This window comes from Pelobates fuscus, chromosome 10 (assembly GCF_036172605.1).
Source record: "Pelobates fuscus isolate aPelFus1 chromosome 10, aPelFus1.pri, whole genome shotgun sequence".
NCBI lineage: Eukaryota > Metazoa > Chordata > Amphibia > Anura > Pelobatidae > Pelobates > Pelobates fuscus.
In genome coordinates, this window is record NC_086326.1 from 139,000,394 (window position 1) to 139,025,469 (window position 25,076).

At 40.9% G+C, this 25,076-nt stretch overlaps 2 protein-coding genes across 2 annotated transcripts; both read left to right on the forward strand.

Moving 5' to 3' along the window:
* The first annotated feature begins 8,791 nt into the window (after positions 1-8,791).
* LOC134575430 (putative small proline-rich protein 5) lies at positions 8,792-14,226 on the forward strand. Its single transcript, XM_063434729.1, has 4 exons — positions 8,792-9,021; positions 12,305-12,355; positions 12,698-12,748; positions 13,969-14,226. Exons 1-4 carry the CDS (start codon positions 8,937-8,939, stop codon positions 14,022-14,024), a joined length of 243 nt encoding a protein of 80 aa, XP_063290799.1. The 5' UTR covers positions 8,792-8,936; the 3' UTR covers positions 14,025-14,226.
* Positions 14,227-21,819: 7,593 nt separating this feature from the next.
* LOC134575431 (putative small proline-rich protein 5) lies at positions 21,820-24,840 on the forward strand. The gene is made up of 4 exons (XM_063434730.1): positions 21,820-21,975; positions 23,046-23,096; positions 23,439-23,489; positions 24,702-24,840. The coding sequence occupies exons 1-4, from the start codon at positions 21,891-21,893 to the stop codon at positions 24,755-24,757; spliced, it is 243 nt and encodes an 80-aa protein (XP_063290800.1). The 5' UTR covers positions 21,820-21,890; the 3' UTR covers positions 24,758-24,840.
* Positions 24,841-25,076: the final 236 nt, after the last annotated feature.

Here is a 25,076-nt window from a genome sequence, read left to right on the forward strand (position 1 = left end):
AATCATCAAATTTGTCGCTTTCAACATTTTCGGATTCATAAAACTCACATTCAGATTGAAGTTCTAAACTGTTAGCAGAAAGGCTATACTACCTATGTTTATTTAATAACAATTGTTTATTAGATGATAATCAAAATAATAGTACCAAGAATATTTGATGTAAGGTCTCTGCCTAGTAAAATCTCCATGTGAATTGTCAGCGAGGATTGTAACAATCATGGAGCATGTAAGTGTGGGTAATCCTGGATTGGAACTTGGAGGGTTGACACATGGAGTAATGTTGTTAGATGCACTGGACAATAACATAAGGGAAGCCATCTTAGCTGTAACTCCTGAGCCTACATGTATTAGTGATATATTGCTAAGGGCTGATCATTTGTGGAGGAAACAGAAAAGAGAAGCAAGCTGTACAATTGATGTGGCTAAAATATTCAGGATACCAGGGCAAAGCAAAAAAACTTTTTTTTTAAATTTATTTTTAGAACTTTTGTACTTAAAAAAACTTTTTTGAGTTTGTTTTGCACTCTTTGGCTAACACTTTCTCATTTTCTAGTTTAGCCAATCATAATCACATTGTATGTGTTTATGTGCATACATCTTAGCATTCACACGTCAACACTACATACAAACAGACCTCTGCAATCAAATGTTAACGTAATATATAAACACACACCTGAATTCAAAAACCAACTCTACATACAAACCCCTACATTCACACACACACATACTGCATACAAAACTTGTTTACATTCAAACACACAAAAACTGCTCAGTGCTAAATACAACCCTGCAAGTATGGGCAAATTATAGATCTCCAACTGTCAGATCATTGTCGGAGGAGTACGACAGTTGAGAATCTAACTTTTGGCCACCCTTGCAATGCAGGGAACCAAATGAATTCTTGAATCAGGGACCTCTCTCTGTTAGTTCTGGTGTTAGTATGGTAAGAGCAAATAGATATATTATAATATATAAGTACGGCTTTCCAATGGAATTACAGAGAGCTATATAATTTGTTAAATAACCCGAATGAGGAACAAATAAAAGAGTATCTAAAGAACATAGACATACCTAAAATAACTAACATTCAAATGGACAGTTTGTAGCGGAGCGTTAGTTCCACATAGACGTTGTCCGCTGATAATCCAAGAGTAGCTCTGGCTCCTCGAATATCCCATCACCTTTTCCAATAACTAGACAACACACATTATCAGGAGCAGAACTGATGTTTAATCCCAAATACCCTGCTGTTATGCAACTCTACCATGCAAGGGAGACACCCACAGACAAATGTACATTAACCAATCACATACAGGTTACAGCCCACACATCTCCTTACCTCAGCCTGAGAGTTAATACAATTAGCAGAACAGTTTCAACAAACGTTTCCCTGTTTTCCAGATGTATCCCAAAGACATGACATACACCCCTAAATGATACATCCCCTGATAGCCCTGATCTGGTTGAGCAACATACTCAAAAATCACCCAGATCGGAGCAGGGGTTCGGGAATTTCCTAGTGATTGCTTGACCGACCGCACACGAGGCAATAGCCGAAAGCAGTTCCATGTATTCTGGCCTTGCGGTCGGTCTCTGTTCAGGGGATAAAAATACTTGACAGAATAGGCTTTGCCTCAATTCGTATGAATCCCCTTGTTCGTGGGCATCTTTCTACTGAACGCCAGGCCGTTTGTGTGTTTGCTCACGAACGGGTGGAGGTATGGAGGTCTCTGTGGTGTCCGATTTGGGTTCCAGACACTTGATGACCAAACACCGCTGGGCATTCGTATGGCAAGATGGCCACCGCCACGTGTTCCTATGTCAAATGGCGCCCACCCAGGGAATACACAGTATATTTTTATAGTTTGCAATTAGGCTGGTGTGAAGAAAAATGGGGAGGTAACTTAGAGCCACACTTCTCTCCGGGGTGGTCTCTTTTTTTGGTAGTTTGTTCGTATGTCGAACGGAGGTATTCAACTTTGTATCTATTGCTTTCCTACCGACCAACTAGTCGAATGCTTAGAAAAAACATTGCATACAAGTAACAAAACCATAGGGAATAATGTTGCAATAAGAACAGTAATGGATAGCTAAATGTAATCCGCTGCACAGATTAATGCACTTTTAACAAAAAAGTGATTCTTAAAGCAATAGACAAATTGGTTAGTTACAAAACACCTGGACCAGACCAATAGATTTAATAAAGTAGATAAAAATTAGATAGCTGAACATTAACAAATGCATACAATGACGTGGTGAGCAACGAAAGAGGTCTGAAAGAATTATACTACCACTGCTTACATTTTTTTTTAATTCAGAAGACGTCAGGAGCTATCATCCCATTTCTTTAATTAATGTGGATTTTAAAATTATTTTCTGCATTAATTGCGGATAGATTGAAACCGATATTGCATATAACACACCCAGATCAAATAGGTTTTTTTCTCCCGGAGTCAAGCCTGTTTTATCTCTAGACGTTTTATAGATATGATGGAATCCAGGAAAAAGAAAAATATACCCCTTCTGATCCTGTCGCTATATGCAGAAAAAGCATTTGACAAGGTTGAATGGGGATATATATGTTTAACACATTGGAAGCATATGGAATGGGAGATAGGAGTCTTAAGGCAATTTAATCAATATATTTTAATCCATCTTCCAGAGTAGTGGGGGTAGATATGTGTTCTGATTGGTTCGACTTGAATAACGGTACCCATCAGGGATGCCCACTCTCGCGAATCCTCTGTATATTAACATTGGAAATGATGGCAATCAGAATAAGATCTCATTTAAATATAAAGGGTTTTACAACAGAAACAGGAGAACTAAAGCTGTGTTTATACGCAGATGATATTATAATAACAACGACTGACCCCGTCGTATCTGCTCACCACCTCATGAATGAAATTGAACAATATAGCATGGTTTCAAACTATTAATGAATATAGAAAAGACTGTTGTGCTTATCTCTAGAGTTAATAAGGTCTTTAAAAAAATATTCTTAGACAATTTAATTTTACAGCAGTTAAAAACAGATTTATTTATTTAGGTATATCACTATAACTAAAGATACAAATAGAACAATGGAAGTTAATGTCATGAAAACTTTAAAAATAAAATTAGTCACCAGAACAACTACAGCTTATTGTATTTGTTCTGGTGAGTAGAATTATTCCCTTCAGGCTTTTTGCAGAAACACACAGTTTTTTTCAGAGAAAATGCAGTGTTTACCTTACAGCCTAGGGATACCTCGACTGGCCACTCTTCAGATAGCTACTGAAGGTGCTTCCTGGGGCAGTGCTGCACAGAGTGAAAACAAAGTTTTTGTTTTTATGATATATGTAAGCTGGATCTTTATACAATAAACCGAGTCTAAGTTTGAGTTGCCAAGAGCAAAGCTGGGATTGGCTCTTCCTTGAGGTCTCACAAGATATGGCTACTCATTGTCCTCTGTAGAGTAATTACTTATAAGAGTATTGCCAGGTTGATAGACTAGATGGCTAAAATGGTCCTATAGTAACCAGATACTATCTCAGTATATCCTGCATACACTACCAAAGAGGAGTCCTAGCATCTAGTAGAGCAGTCAGTGATGCAGCTTATGTAAAATAAACAATACAGACAATAGCGTTGAGTGACCTGTTGCACCCAGTGGTGTATCCTGGTTTTGTGCTGCCCTAGGCAGGACAAAACTCCATCACCCCCCTCACTCAACCCCTCCACCCACCTTCTAAATACACACACACACACACACTGACAGATACGCATCCATTAGCTAACAGAAACACACACACTCACTAACAGACACACTCACACACACTAACAGACACACAGTCAGACACACACACACACTAACCGACATACTCACACTCACTAACAGACACACACTCACTCACTAACAGACACACTCACACACACTAACAGACACACTAACAGACACACTCACTAACAGACACACTCACACACACTAAGAGACACACACTAACAGACACACTCACACTCACTAACAGACACACTCACACTCACTAACAGACACACTCACACACACTAACAGACACACTCACACTCACTAACAGACACACTCACACACACTAACAGACACACTCACACACACACACATACACACACACTCACTCACATTAACTCATTTTTTTTTATTTACCCCCCAGCCTCCTTACATTTGGGAATGCTGGGGGGGGGGGGGTTTCTCACTCTCCCTGGGCTCTAGTGGGGCTGCCGGTCGGGCTGCTGGGCTGGTTGCTGGGCGGGCGGCTGGCGAGGGAGCACTTCCTCTGAGCTGTCTGCTCAGCTCCCTCTAGCGCCGCAGAGTGAGGCTGGGAGGCAGAGACGGAATATGACATCATATTCCGACTCCCAGCCTCACACTGCGGCGCGCGAGGGAGCTGAGCAGACAGCTCAGAGGAAGTGCTTACTCGCCAGCACCACCCGACCGCCCAGCAGCCCGACCACCCAGCATGTCTGTTAGCCGCAAGGCTAACAAGGCATTTGCCCTGGGCGTTTGGGGGCGGCTTTTTTTGCCGCCCCCTGGAAAATGCCGCCCAAGGCAAATGCCTTGTTTGCCTCGCGGCTAATACGTCCCTGGTTGCACCTGTAACAGACTCTAGGGCCATATCGTCACAAACTGGTGGCAAGAGGTGGGATAACCTGTACCCTAGCATCCCAAGAAAAGTAAGGAAAGACCAAGCAAGATTGCATTTTAAAGTGAGGAATAGGTCACTGCTGAGGAGAAGGTACTCCTGCATCGCAGAGCCATGGACCTATTCAATAGGCATATAAAGATCCTGGAGAAGTATTCGATCAAATAGGCAGAGACAGTGCACCGATTAGAAGGCCGGGAGGCCTATTTGGGAGGAATGTTCATACAATGTCTTTTAATGTAAGCTGTGATCTATGTCACCTGGATCTTTATACAATAAACCGAGTCTGAATTCTTTGGAGTTGCCAAGAAAGAAGCTGGGGTTGTCTCTTCCTTGAGGTCTCACAAGATATGTCTATTCATTGTCCTCTATAGAGTAATTACTAATATAACTGGACAGAAGGGAATTAACCTGAGGCACCGGCCCAGAAGGTAGATCCCCATATGTTTTAAAACTACAGCTTCCATGATGCTTTGTCATTCCAAAGCATTGTAAAGGCATGCAAAGCATCACAGGAGTTGTAGTTCAACAACATCTGGGCCTCTACCTTTCGGCACCCCTGATCTAGAAAATGTCACAGAACTCATGACAGTTGAGTTGTATGCTAGTATACTATTATCATGTCTCTGGAAATATTAGGCTACTTGGTGGGTAGAGACAGAACAGCCATTCACTATTCCTCGTATTAACTCTTCATCTTGTAGATAAGTCATTATTATATTCAAAGCAACTACTGACCTTCCCATTTGTTGTAAGGATGTCCTGGGGTCACTCCTCTACCACATCTGCATTGTACGTAGTGGGGGCTTGACGACCATGGCTCCCACTTTGATTATGTTTTTAAAGACCCTTGTATGTTTTTTTTTTTTATTTCATTTGCTTACTATAACCATTAAAACTCATTCACTTAACATCTTAAGGCTGGCAGGCATTCTATAACGTTCATAAGGGTCCGGTCATAGTCACAAACAGTAGCCAAAATAAGTGTTTATATTTGTTTACTGCATTTCTCACACACAAGCAAATGCTAACTTGGGCCAGTGTTTTTTAACCCCATTTGCAATACCTTGGGTTGTCTACTTTTGCAAATTGTATGCCATCATGGAGGTAATTTTCTTTCCTGGGCTATGATACCGTCTCAAAGCAACATAACCAATCTGGCAAATTTCTATGTGCATGCACTCAATCATGGAACTTGCAATATTTGACCCTGTAACTTTCCAAAACACCATAAGACCTGTACATGGATGGTACTGCTGTACTCGTTAGACATCACTGAATATAAATATGTGTATTTTATTGCATTAAAAGCTAACAGTATTATGACATTCCTAGTTAAAATGCCATGCAGAACTAAAAAAAATAACATTCCTTAATATCTCACATTTTATCCATATTAAATTGTTTTATACATGAATATTTGATGTGAAATTAAATGATATATAATATGTGTAGATGCACTTCATATGAAAGAGGTGAATTATTGTTGAACAGACATATAGTCAAATTCCAGGTTCCAGGTTTTTTGATCAGAACGTGTACACTTTCCTTAATGGGTTAATATACAATCCATTCTTTATTTTTCTAGGAATTCTACATTACTTTTCCATTATAAAGATGCTTAACAATTCATTACATTCACACGGTTATTCACTAATGTGTAAGAAATAAGGTACAAATATGGTGCATAGTTGAAGGTTGAGGGTTTCTAATAAAAGCTCAAAAACACCTGGGTGGAATCCCCAAAAAACACATCCAAAGACCAGTAAATCATACATATATTAGGTGGAGCATTAGAGTTTAAATTGTAACATAAATCTGTAAAAAGCAGAGAAAATGCAAAAAATAGTGCAATATTTTCTATACAAATGTTACATTGGCCAATAGTAGTAAGAATAACACTCACAACCGCAAAGCCAATAACTAACATGTGACTCAAATGCTAGGTGTCCCAATATTTCTTCTCTTTGATTTCATGTCACTACAAAGGAGAGAGAAGTGTCATAGCACATGTCAGGAACGTTCGGGGATCCTAAACGCAGAATGCAAATACTAGTAATGTATACCGGACCTTACGATGGCTGGACTAACACTACACACACAAAGAATAGTCAAATAGCGAGCCGAGGTCAGGGGTACCATAAATCAGGATCAACGATAATGCAATAGCTGAGATCAAAGGAACACAGAAGGAGGAATAGTCAAACGAAGCCAAAGTCAGAATACAAGAATACCAATACGGAATACGCGCTCTTGGGTCAAACAAAAACCACAACAGGGCAATGAGTCTCTCTATGGTTTCTCTTCAAATACCGTGTTCAGTTAGGTAGGTAACCACGCTCCCAAAATGTTCTCGTTCGAACACCTTGGCGGGCCGTGGCATTCTTAGCGTTATCACATTGGCGCTCATTAGCCACATCATTAGCCACGGCTGGCGTGAGAAGCATCGAGGACAAGCTGAGAGTTGGAAGGAGTGTCCCCAATACCCTGCAATGTGACGCCAGCCTGTGACATGCCCCTGACAAATACACAAGGTAACCTGACAATAACCCCTCCTCGAGGACCGACCACCAGGCGGGAAGAGCCAGGGTGCTTAGGAAACCGAGAGTGGAATAAACGGACCAAGCGAGGAGCATGAATGTCAGAACCAGCCACCCAGGACCTGTCTTCAGGACTGTATCCCTTCCAGTCCACCAAGTACTGGAGAGGACCCCTAGAAATCTGTGAGTCCAGGATAGCACTGACCTCAAATTCCTCCTGGTCCTCCACCTGAACCGGAGAAGGGGGTACCACAGGACTACTGAACTTGTTACACGTCAAGGGTTTCAATAAGGATACGTGGAAGACATTGGGGATGTGAAAGGAATGAGGCAATTCAATACAATATGCCACAGGGTTGACCTGTCTAGCCACATTATATGGACCAATGAATCTCGGTGCAAATTTCATAGACGGGACTTTAAGGCAGATATGTTTAGGACTCAACCAGGCCTTATTACCCTGGTAATATACAGGGGTATCGAGTCTATGCCTATCTGCATGCTTTTTATCAAGAGACAATTTATGAGCCAGCAATTGTTGAACTTAGCGTTATCACATTGGCGCTCATTAGCCGCATCGTAAAAGGAGGTGGGGTTATCGTAGCTGGTGTTAGCATTGCTGGGGACAAGCTGAGAGTTGGTAGGAGTGTCCCCAATATCCTACAATGTGACGCCAGCCTGTGACATGCCCCCGAATGATACACAATGTAACCTGACAGCACAGTACAGTATAAACCATACAGATCACACCTTAATATTACACTCACTTGGTTTTAGTAAATATAGTGAAAATCAATAATACAGCCAGGGCTGTCAGGACTCTTTTCCAATTCATTTCTTCTAATAAAATATCCAATGAAGTAAAAAAAAGAAAAGGAATAAAAACAAATATAAAAATAAATATCTAGTAATCCACAATGTCTTTGGCTTGTGCACAAATATGCGTTTCGCCCCCCAAATGCATTTTACCCTGAAACGAGGGCTTTCTCAGTTGGAAATGAGTTGGTCTGTTTTTTGCCGTTCTTTTAAAGGCCTGCCAGTACCTCTCTCACGGTCCGCCCTCCCATCATCAATCCCGTCATTGGATTGAACACATCTACATTGTGTGTTCCAGTGCATTCTTCCTGTTTGTATCCTCCCCCAGTGGAACGCACCGTACCCTCGAACAATTCCAATTCAGATATTTTGGATTAAAATTTTAAATTTGCTATCTATTCACATCAACAATTGATATTTTAATGAATAACTATGTCAGTGATTTTACAGTTTATAATTTTAACTAAATCAGGAATAGTTATTGTTTATTTATTAAAAACAATAGGAATATAAAAGGATCTATAACAATGACAGCAAATTAACAAAACCGAAAATACCTTTGGAGTGTGTAAATACTACAATGATTAAACAGGCGTTTTCTCTGTGTAATTTTATTATCTATTCTTACCATAATTATGTGCTACACAAAAAAAATTCAGGAAGAATATTTCAGAAACTATTAGCATCGACTCATCGTTTTAAGGTAGACAAAGGTATATGCAAATACACAAGCTGAATTTCTCAACGATACTGGGGTCTCTGAGTAATGGAGGTGACTCTATCTATAATTGCTGTGTTTCACAACAGATATTGACATCTCAATGCTCTGTATAAAAGGACCAAGTTAGGAAGACCAACATCATTGACTATTTTAACCTCACATTTTCCTGACATATAACTTGCTGATCTCTACCTGAGAATCATGTCTGGAGTTAAGGGAGGACAACAGAAGAAAGGCCAAGAACCATGCCCAGAGCCATGCCCTCCACCCCAGCAATGCTACACGCGTAAGTTGCTCCTCTTATTGTACGTTCAGATAAATTGAATGTATATTTGGAGAAAAGACAATTATAGCGCCTTGTCATTTTTCTTTCCTCTGGTTTTCTTTGCCTTTTCTCCCCTGTATTCTAATGCTTATACTCTCTCCCTTGACACTTGTCATAATTGATATGAAATAAATTTTCTTCCATGGATCTCAATATCTGGGTGCAGCTATTTTGTTCTCCTTTGCCATGATGCCTGCTGCCCTTCTGTGGGATTGAGTTTACTGATGGATTGTGGGTGAATTTGATTGGCTAATTGAAACAGAAGCTTGCTTTAAGCCCTGACAATTGTCAACTTTTGTCAAGTTGACTTCTATAGATAAGGAAACGTAGTCCCTATTTTTAACTATGCATTTTATGAATACCCGAGCACTCAAGAAAAACTTAACCCCTTAAGGACACATGACGTGTGTGACACGTCATGATTCCCTTTTATTCCAGAAGTTTGGTCCTTAAGGGGTTAAAGAGCGATTCAGACCCAGGGTGCCATACAGCAACAGCTTAGCTGTATGTTATTTTTTTTTTTGTAATAAAGATGTTTTAAAGGGGAGTTTTCCTTGGCATGATCCCATTTTCTATCTTAATATTATATTCATATTTTTATCCTGATTTTGAAAAGCTGGTTTCCAATTCAAGATAAATTACTGCCTGGGAGTAAGCCCCATGATTCTTTAATAATCGGATTTTAATGATTAGCTATGGAGTGGAGTGATGTCAGCAGCACAGATCTTAATGAAAATATATCTAACAAGGAAGTTACTTTGTGAAAAGAGGGAATGCGGCTAATAGGTTTATGGAAATAGAATGCATCCATATGTGCTTTAAAATATGCATACTTTTCAAAAAGGACAAACACTTTCATTTTTGGGGTGTGAGTGGGGTGTGACTAGTGGCGGCCTGTTCTAAGACATTTTAGGTGATTTTCTAATAATAATTTATAGAATTAAAATCTAATTTATAACAAAAAGAATGTACCTTATTTACACAGACTGATTTCAAAACACATTACTTGTAGTTTAAAGACACATTACTGGGAGTATTATTGCTGTGGGGCTCTGTTATACATTCAGACACATTACTGGGAGTATTATTGCTGTGGAGCTCTGTTATACACTCAGACACATTACTGGGAGTATTGCTGTGGGGCTCTGTTATACTCCCAGACACATTACTGGGAGTATTATTGCTGTGGGGCTCTGTTATACATTCAGACACGTTACTGGGAGTATTATTGATGTGGGGCTCTGTTATACATTCAGACACGTTACTGGGAGTATTATTGCTGTGGGGCACTGTTATACACTCAGACACATTACTGGGAGTATTATTGCTGTGGGGCACTGTTATACACTCAGACACATTACTGGGAGTATTATTGCTGTGGGGCACTGTTATACACTCAGGCACATTACTGGGAGTATTATTGCTGTGGAGCTCTGTTATACATTCAGACACGTTACTGGGAGTATTATTGCTGTGGGGCACTGTTATACACTCAGACACATTACTGGGAGTATTGCTGTGGGGCTCTGTTATACTCCCAGACACATTACTGGGAGTATTATTGCTGTGGGGCTCTGTTATACATTCAGACACGTTACTGGGAGTATTATTGATGTGGGGCTCTGTTATACATTCAGACACGTTACTGGGAGTATTATTGCTGTGGGGCACTGTTATACACTCAGACACATTACTGGGAGTATTATTGCTGTGGGGCACTGTTATACACTCAGACACATTACTGGGAGTATTATTGCTGTGGGGCACTGTTATACACTCAGGCACATTACTGGGAGTATTATTGCTGTGGAGCTCTGTTATACATTCAGACACGTTACTGGGAGTATTATTGCTGTGGGGCACTGTTATACACTCAGACACATTACTGGGAGTATTATTGCTGTGGGGCACTGTTATACACACAGACACATTACTGGGAGTATTATTGCTGTGGAGCTCTGTTATACACTCAGACACATTACTGGGAGTATTATTACTGTGGAGATCTGCTATACACTCAGACACATTACTGGGAGTATTATTGCTGTGGGGCACTGTTATACACACAGACACATTACTGGGAGTATTATTGATGTGGAGCTCTGTTATACACTCAGGCACATTACTGGGAGTATTATTGCTGTGGAGCTCTGTTATACATTCAGACACGTTACTGGGAGTATTATTGCTGTGGGGCACTGTTATACACTCAGACACATTACTGGGAGTATTATTGCTGTGGAGCTCTGTTATACACACAGACACATTACTGGGAGTATTATTGATGTGGAGCTCTGTTATACACTCAGGCACATTACTGGGAGTATTATTGCTGTGGAGCTCTGTTATACATTCAGACACGTTACTGGGAGTATTCTTGCTGTGGGGCACTGTTATACACTCACACACATTACTGGGAGTATTATTGCTGTGGGGCACTGTTATACACTCAGACACATTACTGGGAGTATTATTGCTGTGGGGCACTGTTATACACACAGACACATTACTGGGAGTATTATTGCTGTGGAGCTCTGTTATACACTCAGACACATTACTGGGAGTATTATTACTGTGGAGATCTGCTATACACTCAGACACATTACTGGGAGTATTATTGCTGTGGGGCACTGTTATACACTCAGACATATTACTGGGAGTATTATTGCTGTGGAGCTCTGTTATACACACAGACACATTACTGGGAGTATTATTACTGTGGAGATCTGCTATACACTCAGACACATTACTGGAAGTATTATTGCTGTGGGGCACTGTTATACACTCAGACATATTACTGGGAGTATTATTGCTGTGGAGATCTGCTATACACTCAGACACATTACTGGGAGTATTATTGCTGTGGAGCTCTGCTATACACTCAGACACGTTACCGGGAGTATTATTGCTGTGGAGCTCTGTTATACACCCAGACACATTACTGGGAGTATTATTGCTGTGGAGCTCTGTTATACACTCAGACACATTACTAGGAGTATTATTGCTGTGGAGCTCTGTTATACACACAGACACATTACTGGGAGTATTATTGCTGTGGAGATCTGCTATACACTCAGACACACCAACAACATCGAGCTCCTGGGAAAGTGAAACATTAGGATAGAAAAGATGGATTTGGGCCCAAAATAGGGCCTGCCCTAATAAAAAGGGACACTTGGGAGGTATGGAATATTACGTTGTTCCAATATACGGTAGAATAACACAAATTATTGTTTTATTTCAGCTTCCAAGCCAGTGTGTCCTGAACCTGTGCAAAAATGTCCACCTCCTCAAGGTAAAGACTAATCCATAATTACAGAGCTAGCCAGTACATGAATATGTCATGATGTGGTGAATGTATTGTTTGAGTGATCGTATTGGTGCCATTGCTCAGTGACAATACTGGTCAGAGAATTCGGGCTGCCTCAACTTGGAGACACTGTTAGAGTCATCTTCTCTAATCAGACAGAAATACCTTTATGTTTATTCTTCTGATATTTTATTTGGTTCACACAATATAAGTACATTTAGCAAGAACAAATCAAATTGTGACAGTGCAAAGTAGACGGGATTTCATTAAGTTTAAGAATTACTTTGTCTTCTCTTTTTATTGAAGATTGTTTCTCTTTTGTTTCAGCTTGTAAGCCAGTGTGCCCTGAGCCAGTGCAAAAATGCCCACCTATTCAAGGTAAAGCAAAATCCAGCCATTAAAACATAGATGCTTTACATGTGCCGTTTATAGTAACACTCTGTGTGCCAGAGCTGTACCCAACACATTGCAGGAGGTACATGGACTCATGGAAGTTGAAATTAATTTCTGTGCCTTGCCTCCACTGAATGATTCTCTCCACATGCAGATTACTGATTCCAGATGTGCAACTCCTAGACCGTGGTTAGGCAACCTTCAGAGTCCAGATGTTGTTGACTACATCTCCCTTGATGCTTTGCCAGCATTACGGCTGTAAGAGCATTATGGGTGATGTAGTGCACAACATCTGGAGTGCTGAAGGTTGTCTACCATTGTCCTAGAACAGCGATAAGCAACCTTCGGCACTCCACATGTTGTGGACTCCATCCCCCATAATGCTCTTACACCCATATTGCTGGCAAAGCATCATGGGGGGTGTAGTCCAAAACATCTGGAGTGCCAAAGGTTGCCTATGCCTGTCCTAGAACAAGGGTCTGTAGTGATTACGTCTGTCATTACAAAATGATACAGCTATTCAGCTGTACCTATGACTGGAATTTCTTTTAATCATTTAATCCAACAAATATTGAACGTAAATGAACGCTCTAACACTTCACCAGTCACCGTGCAACATCAATCTCATTCTTCTAATAGAGGACCATTGAATCCAGGACTTGCAAATAGTTTTTGATGCTTAGAGTGTCTGTTTAATTCTACACAACTTGTCTGTGGAGGTGAATTACTCAACGTCCGTGTATCTTGCTATTCCAAGTCCTTCCTTTGTCCCTCCATTGGTCACACACCCCAGGTTGTCTATAACATTTGTGCATTTTGAAAGGTGTTTATTCTTTAAACAAGTGTAGATTGGACTAGCCATATTAGTCCAGTAGACAAAAATCTGAGAAAGAGAGGAAAACTCTCGAAAGCTTGTCTTTAAAATATTATGTTAGTCCAATAAAAAAGGTACCATTGCATACTGCAATACTTGGGTATTTTGGCATCTTCGCTAAACAACCAATAGTTGTGAATTAAATCAGAACCTGCAAAATTCAACCAATATAGCCAAGACTACAGTTGAGTTGCATAATATTTCCCAATAAGCTATTTTTGCCTTACTTTTGCAATTTGGTTTCAATTCACTACAATTAATGTTTAGTGAATAAGCCCCGTAATGTTTTAGCCATGTAGTAACAGCAATGTCTTTCATTTTTTCCTTAAAGAACCTTGCAAGCCAATCCAACAGTGCCCCCAGGACAAGCAATGTGTGAAGAAATGATTGAAGCGTTTCAAATCATCGTTATCATTCAAAAGAACTATTTCTCCAAAAAATACACATGTATAAATTAATTGTTTCATTATCAATTATATACAAAACTGTATAACTGCCTCTATAGCAATATGCATTGTTACCAAAATGTTCTACTGTGTATAATATTGTATGCCCCCAAATAAAGACATGACTTCAAAAAATCATCAAATTTGTCGCTTTCAACATTTTCTGATTCATAAAACTCACATTCAGATTGAAATTCTAAACTGTTAGCAGAAAGGCTATAATACTTTTGTTTATTTAATAACAATTGTTTAATAGATGATAATCAAAATAAGACAACAAATAATATTTTATGTACGGTCTCTGCCTGGTAAAATTCATCATTTAAGACAGGAATCTCCATGTGAATTGTCAGCTGGGATTGTAACAATCATGGAGCATGTAAGTGTGGGTAATCCTGGATTGGAACTTGGAGGGTTGACACATGGAGTAATATTGTTAGATGCACTGGACAATAACATAAGGGAAGCCATCTTAGCTTTTACTCCTGAGCCTACATGTATTAGTGATATATTGCTAAGACTGATAATTTGTGGAGTAAACATGACAGGCGCACAGTCGGATTTGCCGGAACATGCGCTAACCTTACCCAATCCCCCATTAAAACACGGACACAGGTTATACGGTTGGAAATAATTAGTCCACAGCTTTATTAAATTATTAATAAAATAATTAAGGAATAACAAATGGGGTCAATAACATATCTTATTAAAGTTAACATATACATAACATACCCCTAGTTAACATATACATAACATACCCCTAGCAATGACCCCACAATAATAACAATAGATAACAATCTAAATAACATGTTAATACAGAAACTGGCCGCCCAATATGACCACATTTCCACCAGGTTTAATTGTAGGGGTGTACCGAGACACCGCTACCCACCATATTGATTGAAGGGGTGTACCAAGACATCGCTATCCACCATATCCATTGTAGGGGTGTACCAAGACACCGCTACCCACCAGTTCCAGTGTAGGGTATACCAAGACACCACCACACCCCCAGATTCGGAGCCACCGACGGGCTTGAACCTACCAACCACGTGCAACACTGCCCAATCCACACTAAACCTCAGGATGCCCACTTTCTCCTCCATCTACCCTCCGATTTAACCAGGCCATTCCCCGCCACAGCTCAGGACTTGACACCTAAAGCACCATACCGGAATAAGGCCTGTTGAATGCCTTCCTGAAGGCCCAATTTAAACAGATCACACCTTACATCCAAAAATGTACCCCATCCCCCCTGGAATACCCATGGAGCTTGCCTCCCAGTTTGTTGTGTCTCACTGTTACACCGCCCCCACATCTGATAAATACCGCCATCAATTTTTTATTAATTTGTCCTTGACACCAAGCCACCGCGGCCGGGTACCTAGTATGTCTCCAATGTAACCGAGGAGCCATCTCGGACCGCACCACCACCACACCTGTGGCCAGCTCCCATTGCCGGTCCACCTCCCTCTGCCTCCACCTGATCAATTCCTTTTCCGGGACCATGCTGATATCCTTCCCGCCCTTGCGGATTACCAGAATGTCCTGGACAGTACCCCTTGTTACCTTCCGGAAAACTTTCTCCACTAATGCCTTGCCACCAAAACCCCCGAAAACCAAAACCACTCCAGCTCCACCAATTCCAAAGGAAAGCCCAGTTGCACTTGACCCGAACCGCGGCTCCATTCTGCGCCCCTTAGATGTAAGAGTGGCCCACCAACCATGTCACCAAACCTGAAACGAAAGTAATTAGCAACAATGCATAGCCCCAAACACAAACCCATACGTCCATAGCCATTAAATCAAATAGACCGGCCGTAAACAGGACTTAAACCATACTGACTCCCACCTGCCTAAACGTTTCCCCAGGTCCTCACTTAAAACCAGGTGGGACACCTCTGTCGCCGCCATTATGCGGGTAGCAAGGGCCCCAAAGTGCCCGGGACCCAAACCCAACATTGTCAAACCCCTCCGAACAAACCCCTGCGGGAATTGAATCGTGACAGCGACGATCCGTCCCATTTTACCAGTAAGCCACCCGAGATGTCCGGGCGAAGTTCAAAGTAGCATGATGCGCTTGATGCCGAGCGTACCCCTGACCCTGGCAAGGAATATAGCATTACCAAACCTCCTTTACCAGACACATTCGTTCTTGTACAACCCTACCGAATCGTTACCTTAAATGACTGAGGTTCGACAACCGAGTGTAGAACCCCCCAACACCTGCCTGAAAGGCACTCACCAGCTCCCCAATCCGAATTGCCCCAAGCCCCCGAGAAGGCCACCGCAAACAAACTCACCACAAAAGTAGAGTAACACACCACCAGGTGTTGCTTTACCCAAGGAAACCAGCCACCCGGCACCAACATATTTCATACCTCTCCGTAAGACCCGCGATGCCTGACGGACGTGACAACATTCCGTCACTTCCTCCCAATTGGCCAGTTTGAATCCTAACGCCAATGCCAGCATGCTCCTGTCCATTGTCGATGGAGCTAACACTGAAAGAACAAGCGGCTTAGGAACCACAGCAAGGTATCCCTTCGCCCCTCCTTTGACTTGGACCCCCCAGTGAATCCAACCGCCTCGTCCCACATATCCCAAACCTTCACATAGGCAGTCCCCGTGCCCGGTGCCATAGGATTCCGTATCGATCCTCCAAGCATGGCGTCTCGAGCTGCCACATTTCCTCCAGACCGGCCTGTCCCTCCTCCCACGCCCCCTGGGGCCGCCATTCGCAGCTTGTCCCCTTGTGCGCGAGCCATGTAACCTTCCGCCAAACAGGCACGTGGCGTCAGGGCCGCCATCAGGGCATGACAACCATAAAATTCCTTATGTGCACATATATATAGCGAATTTCACTATATATATGTGCACTGAGGGCCCCCTGCTACATGTAAATTGCAGAGGGGGTCCGAGCAGCACACTCTGTCCTCCTTCCAGCTCCTCTCTTTCTAACTCTCCTGCGGCCGCCAGAGCGTTTCCACGGGTTACCATGGCAACGCTCCGCACAGCACGCAGGCTGGTCTCACGAGAGTTCGTTAGAGAGGAGCTGGAAAGGAAGACAGTGTGTGCTGCCCGGCCCCCCTATGCAATATACCACGCTGGCTCCATCCATCATGCCAGTGGACCACCAGGGAATGCAATCTCCCCCCTCCCTGGCAAGGTAAGTGCAACGGCATAAAAGGGTTAAACCGCCATTTAGTAGATCTTCCCCTTCCAGAGACACAGGCACAGCTACTGTAGACACCAATCCACCAAACCGGAGAAGCATATGAATGCCGTAAACAGCTGAACAGGAACCATACGAATGCTGTAAACAGCCGAATAGGAAAAACCTATACGAATAGGTTTACACTCCTAGCAGTCGAACTGGAACAGCATACAATAAATCCCCCCAAGAACGAGACCAGGCTCCGTTTTGAGGGTCAAACAGGAGCAGACAGAGCTGTGGGTTTATTGTTCTTATATACACATTAGTACCACCCACAGGGTTTTGGAAAACAACCAATAAACACGTACAATACACTCAGACACTCCCACACAAAATCCTCCCCTCTGCCTGTGATACAATTACCTTACACAATGGGTAATGTAATTACCACAAGCAGAGAAATACATTTTTTTCACATTATTCATAACTTAAAAAGTATGCATCACATTCACAGAAAGAATCAGCATACTCCAAATACAAACAGACGTCAAAATCATACAAATTGGTCCAGTGGTTCAGAAGATAGATCGTAGTCCTTTGTGACCAAATGAAGCATGGCTTTTCTGCCCAAAACAAGTTCCATAGAGTCTTCTATCCTGGAGATAATTGGGAAATAATCAAATTATCTCCAAGGACAGAGGCAAAACTCCATTGAACACATGGCAGCAAAAGACAATAAAATACATAAAAATGTATAACTGTACAGCCATTGCATAAAACAGGTACATTCAACATATCCCCAGATAGCCCCCCCCCTACTTTACACAAACACTGCATCCTTACAAGCACACACACTATATTCACTAAACACACTCTGCACTACACACAAACACACACTACATTTACTAAACACACTCTGCACTACACACACTACATTCACTAAACACACTCTGCACTACACACACACACACTACATTTACTATACACACTCTGCACTACACCCCCACACTACATTCACTAAAACGTTCTGCACTACACACACACAAACTACAATCACTAAACACACACAGCTCTACACACACTACATTCACTAAACACACTGCACTACACACACACACACACACACACTACATTCCTTAAACACACTCTGCACTACACACACTAAATTCACTGAACACACTCTGCACTACACACACTCACACTACATTCACTGAACACACTCTGCACTACACACACTCACACTACATTCACTAAACACACTCTGCACTACACACACACACACTACATTTACTATACACACTCTGCACTACACCCCCACACTACATTCACTAAAACGTTCTGCACTACACACACATACACTACATTCACTAAACACACACAGCTCTACACACACTACATTCACTAAACACACTGCACTACACACACACACACACACTACATTCACTAAACACACACAGCTCTACACACACTACATTCACTAAACACACTGCACTACACACACACACACACTACATTCCTTAAACACACTCTGCACTACACACACTACATTCACTGAACACACTCTGCACTACACACACTCACACTACATTCACTAAACACACATTGCACTACACACACACACACACACTACCTTCACTAAACACACTAAACACACGCTGCACTACACACACACACTACATTCACTAAACACACTCTGCTCTACACACACACACACACACACACACACACACTACATTCACTAAACTCACACTGCACTACCCACACTCACTACATTCACTAAACACACACTGCATTACACACACACACTACATTCTTTAAACACACTCTGCACTACACACACTACATTCACTAAGCACACTGCACTACACACACTACATTCACTATACACAAGTTGCACTCACTACAAACACACTACATTTACTAAACACACTTTGCACTCACTACAAACACTGCATTCACTATACACACTCTGCATTCACCACAATCACACTACATTCACCATACACATTTTGCATTCATCACAATCACACTACATTCACCATACACATTTTGCATTCACTACAATCACACTACACAAATTGTACACATTCTGCACTCACTACAATCACTATACATACTTTGCACTCACTGCAAACACACTACATTCACTATACACATATTGCATTCACCACAATCACACTACATGCACTATACACACTTTGCACTCACTGTACATCCACTACATCCACTACAAAAATACACACTGCATTCACTGTACACACACTACATCCACTACAAAAACACACACTCTCCATTCACTGTACACACACTACATCCACTACAAAAACTCACACTTTCCATTCACTGTACACACACTACATCCACTACACAAACACACACTCTGCATTCACTATACACACCTACATTCACTACACACACACTCTGCATCTAATGCATGCATACAAACATTACATACTTTACACAAAACGTGCAATCTGCATCCACTATACACACTGCATCTATGACACACATCTCACATCCACTATACACACTGCATCCCTGACACTCATTCTACATCCACTATACACACACACACACACTTCATCCTTGTGGGCGGACTCAGGGCTGGCCCAGGGGGCCCAGATCTTGAGCTGTGTCAGGGGCCCTAAAATTTCTGATGGCGGCCATGCATGGCGTGCCTGCACCCGATATTAAACAACCTGCACAGTAATTCGAAACGCCGCCATCGGCGTACCTCCTGAAATAACTCAAAAGATGCCAACTTCGAATAAGAGGACTTACCTTTCGTGCCTCCCGCCACCGCTCCGCGGTACAAGATTAGACCTGTTAATTAAGGTTCGTAAAGCACTAGCTATTTGGTCCATACGGTGATCCATTTCTTGGAAACGGTTGTCACATGGGCCTACCTGAGAATTTACACCTGCCGTATCCATATGGCCCTGTTGTAATGTCAGGAACGTTCGGGGATCTTACATGCAGAATGCAAATACTAATAATGTATACCGGACCTTAGGATGGCCGGACTAACACTACACACACAAAGAATAGTCAAATAGCGAGCCGAGGTCAGGGGTACCATAAATTAGGATCAACGATAATGCAATAGCCGAGGTCAAAGGAACACAGAAGGAGGGATAGTCAAACGAAGCCAAAGTCAGAATACAAGAATACCAATATGGAATACGCACTCTTGGGTCAAACAAGAACCACAACAGGGCAATGAGTCCCTCCTTGGTTTCTCTTTAAATACCGTGTTCAATTAGGTAGGTAACCATGCCCCCAAAGTGTTCTCGTTCGAACACCTTGGCGGGCCGTGGCATTCTTAGCGTCATGACGTCGGGGCTCATTAGCCGCGTCATAAAAGGAGGCGGGGTTATCGCGGCTGGCGTGAGCATTGCTGGGGACAAGCTGAGAGTTGGTAGGAGTGTCCCCAATACCCTACAATGTGACACCAGTTTGTGACATGCCCCCTGACTGATACACAAGGTAACCTGACAGCACAGTACAGTATAAACCATAAAGATCACATCTTAATATTGCACTCACTTGGTTTTAGTAAAAATAAAGCCCATCAATAATATAACCAGAGCTGTCAGGACTCTTTTCCAATTTATTTCTTCTAATAAAATATCCAATAAAATAAAAAATAAAATGAATAAAAACAAATATAAAAATAAATATCTAATAATCCACAATGTCTTTGGCTTGTGCACAAATACGCATTTCGCCTCCAAAATGCATTTCACCCTGAAACAAGGGCTTTTTCGGTTGATATTGTGTTCGTTTGTTTATTGCCGTTCTTTTAAAAGCCCCACAGTACCTCTCTTACGGTCCGCCCTCCCATCAATGGAGAGGGCAGACCCATCATCAATCCCATCATTGGATTGGGCACATCTGCATTGTGTGTTCCAGTGCATTCTTCCTGTTTGTTTCCTCCCCCAGTGGAGCGCACCGTACCCTCGAACAATCGCTGCTGGAATGCGGCAACAAATGTGTGAATTGTGAAGAACTGAAAGTTAATATGAAACAAATGTTAAATTGTAGAACACAACATCTGAACTGAAATATGAAGAATGTTCAAATTAAGATATTTTGGATTCAAATTTTAGATTCACTTTCAATTCACATCAACAATTCATATTTTAATGAATAACTATGTCAGGGATTTTACAGTTTATGATTTTAACTAACTCAGGAATAGTTATAGTTTTTTTTTTTTACTAAAAACAATAAAAATATAAAAGGATCTATAACAATGACAGCAAATTAACGAAACCGAAAATACCTTTGGAGTGTGTAAATATTGCAATGATTAAACAGGCGTTTTCTCTCTGTAATTTTATTATCTATTCTTACCATAATTATGTGCTACACAAAAAAATTCCAGGAAGAATATTTCAGAAACTATTAGCATCGACTCATCGTTTTAAGGTAGACAAAGGTATATGCAAATACACAAGCTGAATTTTTCAACGATACTGGGGTCTCTGAGTAATGGAGGTGACTCTATCTATAATTGCTGTGTTTCACAACAGATATTGACATCTCAATGCTCTGTATAAAAGGACCAAGTTAGGAAGACCAACATCATTGACTATTTTAACCTCACATTTTCCTGACATATAACTTGCTGATCTCTACCTGAGAATCATGTCTGGAGTTAAGGGAGGACAACAGAAGAAATGCCAAGAACCATGCCCAGAGCCATGCCCTCCACCCCAGCAATGCCACAAGCGTAAGTTGCTCCTCTTACTGTACGTTCAGATAAATTGAATGTATATTTGGAGAAAAGACAATTATAGCGCCTTGTCATTTTTCTTTCCTCTGGTTTTCTTTGCCTTATCCCCCCTGTATTCCAATGCTTATAATCCCTCCCTTGCCACTTGTCATAATTTATATATATATAAACCTTTCTTGCTTGTGGTGGATCTGGGTGCAGCCATTTTGTTCTCCTTTGCCATGATGCCTGCTGCCCTACTGTGAGATTGAGTTTACTGATGGATTGTGGGTAAATTTGATTGGCTAATTGAAACAGAAGCTTGCTTTAAGCCTTGCCAATTGTCAACTTTTGTCAAGTTGACTTTTCTAGATAAGGAAACATAGTCCCTAGTTTTAATTATGTATTTTATAAAAATCCGAGCACTCAAGAAAAAATAAAGAGAGATTCAGACCCAGGGGGCATATAGCAGCAGCTTAGTTATATGTTATTTTTTTTAGTGATAAAGATGCTTTAAAGGGGAGTTTTCCTTGGCATGATCCCATATTCTATCTTAATATTATATTTATATTTTCATCTTCATTTTGAAAAGCCAGTTTCCAATTCAAGATAATTTACTGCCTGGGAGTAAGCCCCATGATTCTTTAATAATCTTATTTTCTCCAAGTTGTGACACATTGGTGGAATTTCACAGGAGCAATTGCACCATTAAACAAACATTTCTAAATTGGAGACAAATAATAAGAGGACAGTGATTGGCTATGGGGAGGAGTGATGTCATCAGCTCAGATCTTAATGAAAATATATCTAACAAGAAAGTTACTTTGTGAAAAGAGGGAATCTGGCTAAATGAATAGGTTTATGGAGATAGAATGCATCCATATGTGCTTTAAAATATGGAGATCTGCTATACACTCAGACACATCAACAATATCGAGCTCCTGGGAAAGTGAAACATTAGGATAGAAAAGATGGATTTGGGCCCAAAATAGCGACTGTCCCTAAAAAAAAGGGACACTTGGGAGGTATGGAATATTACGTTGTCCCAATATACAGTAGAATAACACAAAATAACTGTTTTATTTCAGCTTCCAAGCCAGTGTGTCCTGAACCTGTGCAAAAATGTCCACCTCCTCAAGGTAAAGACTAATCCATAATTACAGAGCTAGCCAGTACATGAAAATGTCATGATGTGGTGAATGTATTTTTTGAGTGACCATATTGGTGCCCTTGCTCAGTGACAATACTGGTCAGAGAATTCGGGCTGCCTCAACTTGGAGACACTGTTAGAGTCATCTTCTCTAATCAGACAGAAATACCTTTATGTTTATTATTCTGATATTTTATTTGGTTCACACAATATAAGTACATTTAACAAGAACAAATCAAATTGTGACAGTGCAAAGCAGAAGGGACTTTGTTAAGTTAAAGAATTACTTTGTCTTCTCTTTTTATTGAAGATTGTTTCTCTTTTGTTTCAGCTTGTAAGCCAGTGTGCCCTGAACCAGTGCAAAAATGCCCACCTATTCAAGGTAAAGCAAAATCCAGCCATTAAAACATATACACTTTAAATGTGCCATTTATAGTAACACTTTGTGTGCCAGAGTTGTACCCAACGCATTGCAGGAGATATAAGGACTTATGGAAGTTTAAATTAATGTGTGTGCCTTGCCTCCACTTAATGCTTCTCACCACATGCAGAGTACTGATTCCAGATGTGCAACTTCTAGACCATGTTTAGGCAATCTTCCGCACTCTAGATGTTGCGTACTACATCTCCCTTGATGCTTTTCCAGAATTACGGCTGTAAGAGCATTATGGGTGATGTAGTGCACAACATCTGGAGTGCTGAAGGTTGTCTACCATTGACCTAGAACAGTGATAGGAAACCTCTGGCACTCCACACATTGTGGACTACATCCCCATTAATGCTCTTACACTCATATTGCTGGCAAGGCATCATGTCCAAAACATCTGGAGTGCCAAAGGTTGCCTATGCCTGTCCTAGAACAAGGGTCTGTAGTGATTACGTCTGTCATTACAAAATGATACAGCTATTCAGCTGTACCTATGACTGGAATTTCTTTTAATCATTCAATCAAACAAATATTTAACATAAATTAACACTCTAACACTTCACCAGTCACCATGCAACATCAATCTCATTCTTCTCATAGAGGACCATTGAATCCAGGACTTGCAAATAGTTTTTGATGCTTAGAGTGTCTGTTTAATTCTACAAAACTTGTCCGTGGAGGTGAATTACTCAACGTCCGTGTATCTTGCTGTTCCTAGTCCTTCCTCTGCCCCTCCATTGGTCAAACACCCCAGGTTGTCTATAGCATTTGTGCATTTTGAAAGGTGTTTTTTCGCTAAACAAGTGTAGATTGGACTAGCCATATTAGTCCAGTAGACAAAAATCGGAGAAAGAGAGGAAAACTCTCGAAAGCTTGTCTTTAAAATATTATGTTAGTCCAATAAAAAAGGTACCATTGCATACTGCAATACTCGAGTATTTTGGCATCTTCGCTAAACAACCAATAGTTGTGAATTAAATCAGAACCTGCAAAATTCAACCAATATAGCCAAGACTACAGTTAAGTTGCAGAATATTTCCGAATAAGCTATTTTTGCCTTACTTTTGCAATTTGGTTTCAATTCACTACAATTAATGTTTAGTGAAAAAGCCCCTAAATGTTTTAGCCATGTAGTAACAGCAATGTCTTTCATTTTTTTCCTTAAAGAACCTTGCAAGCCAATCCAACAGTGCCCCCAGGACAAGCAATGCGTGAAGAAATGATTGAAGCGTTTCAAACCATCTTTATCATTCAAAAGAACTATTTCTCCAAAAAATACACATGTATAAATTAATTGTTTAATTATCAATTATATACAAAACAGTGTAACTGCATCTATAGCAATATGCATTGTTACCAAAATGTTCTATTGTGTATAATATTGTATGCCCCCAAATAAAGACATGACTTGAAAAAATCATCACATTTGTCGCTTTCAACATTTTCTGATTCATAAAACTCACATTCAGATTGAAATTCTAAACTGTTAGCAGAAAGGCTATAATACCTTTGTTTATTTAATAACAATTGTTTAATAGAAGG

Excerpts from the sequence above, each read along its gene's own strand:
- LOC134575430 (XM_063434729.1), top strand. The coding sequence starts at position 8,937 with ATGTCTGGAGTTAAGGGAGGACAACAGAAGAAAGGCCAAGAACCATGC. Across the intron at positions 12,356-12,697 it reads AAAATGTCCACCTCCTCAAG|CTTGTAAGCCAGTGTGCCCT; the intron begins GTAAAGACTAAT and ends CTTTTGTTTCAG. Across the intron at positions 12,749-13,968 it reads AAAATGCCCACCTATTCAAG|AACCTTGCAAGCCAATCCAA; the intron begins GTAAAGCAAAAT and ends TTTTCCTTAAAG.
- LOC134575431 (XM_063434730.1), top strand. The coding sequence starts at position 21,891 with ATGTCTGGAGTTAAGGGAGGACAACAGAAGAAATGCCAAGAACCATGC. Across the intron at positions 21,976-23,045 it reads ACCCCAGCAATGCCACAAGC|CTTCCAAGCCAGTGTGTCCT; the intron begins GTAAGTTGCTCC and ends GTTTTATTTCAG. Across the intron at positions 23,490-24,701 it reads AAAATGCCCACCTATTCAAG|AACCTTGCAAGCCAATCCAA; the intron begins GTAAAGCAAAAT and ends TTTTCCTTAAAG.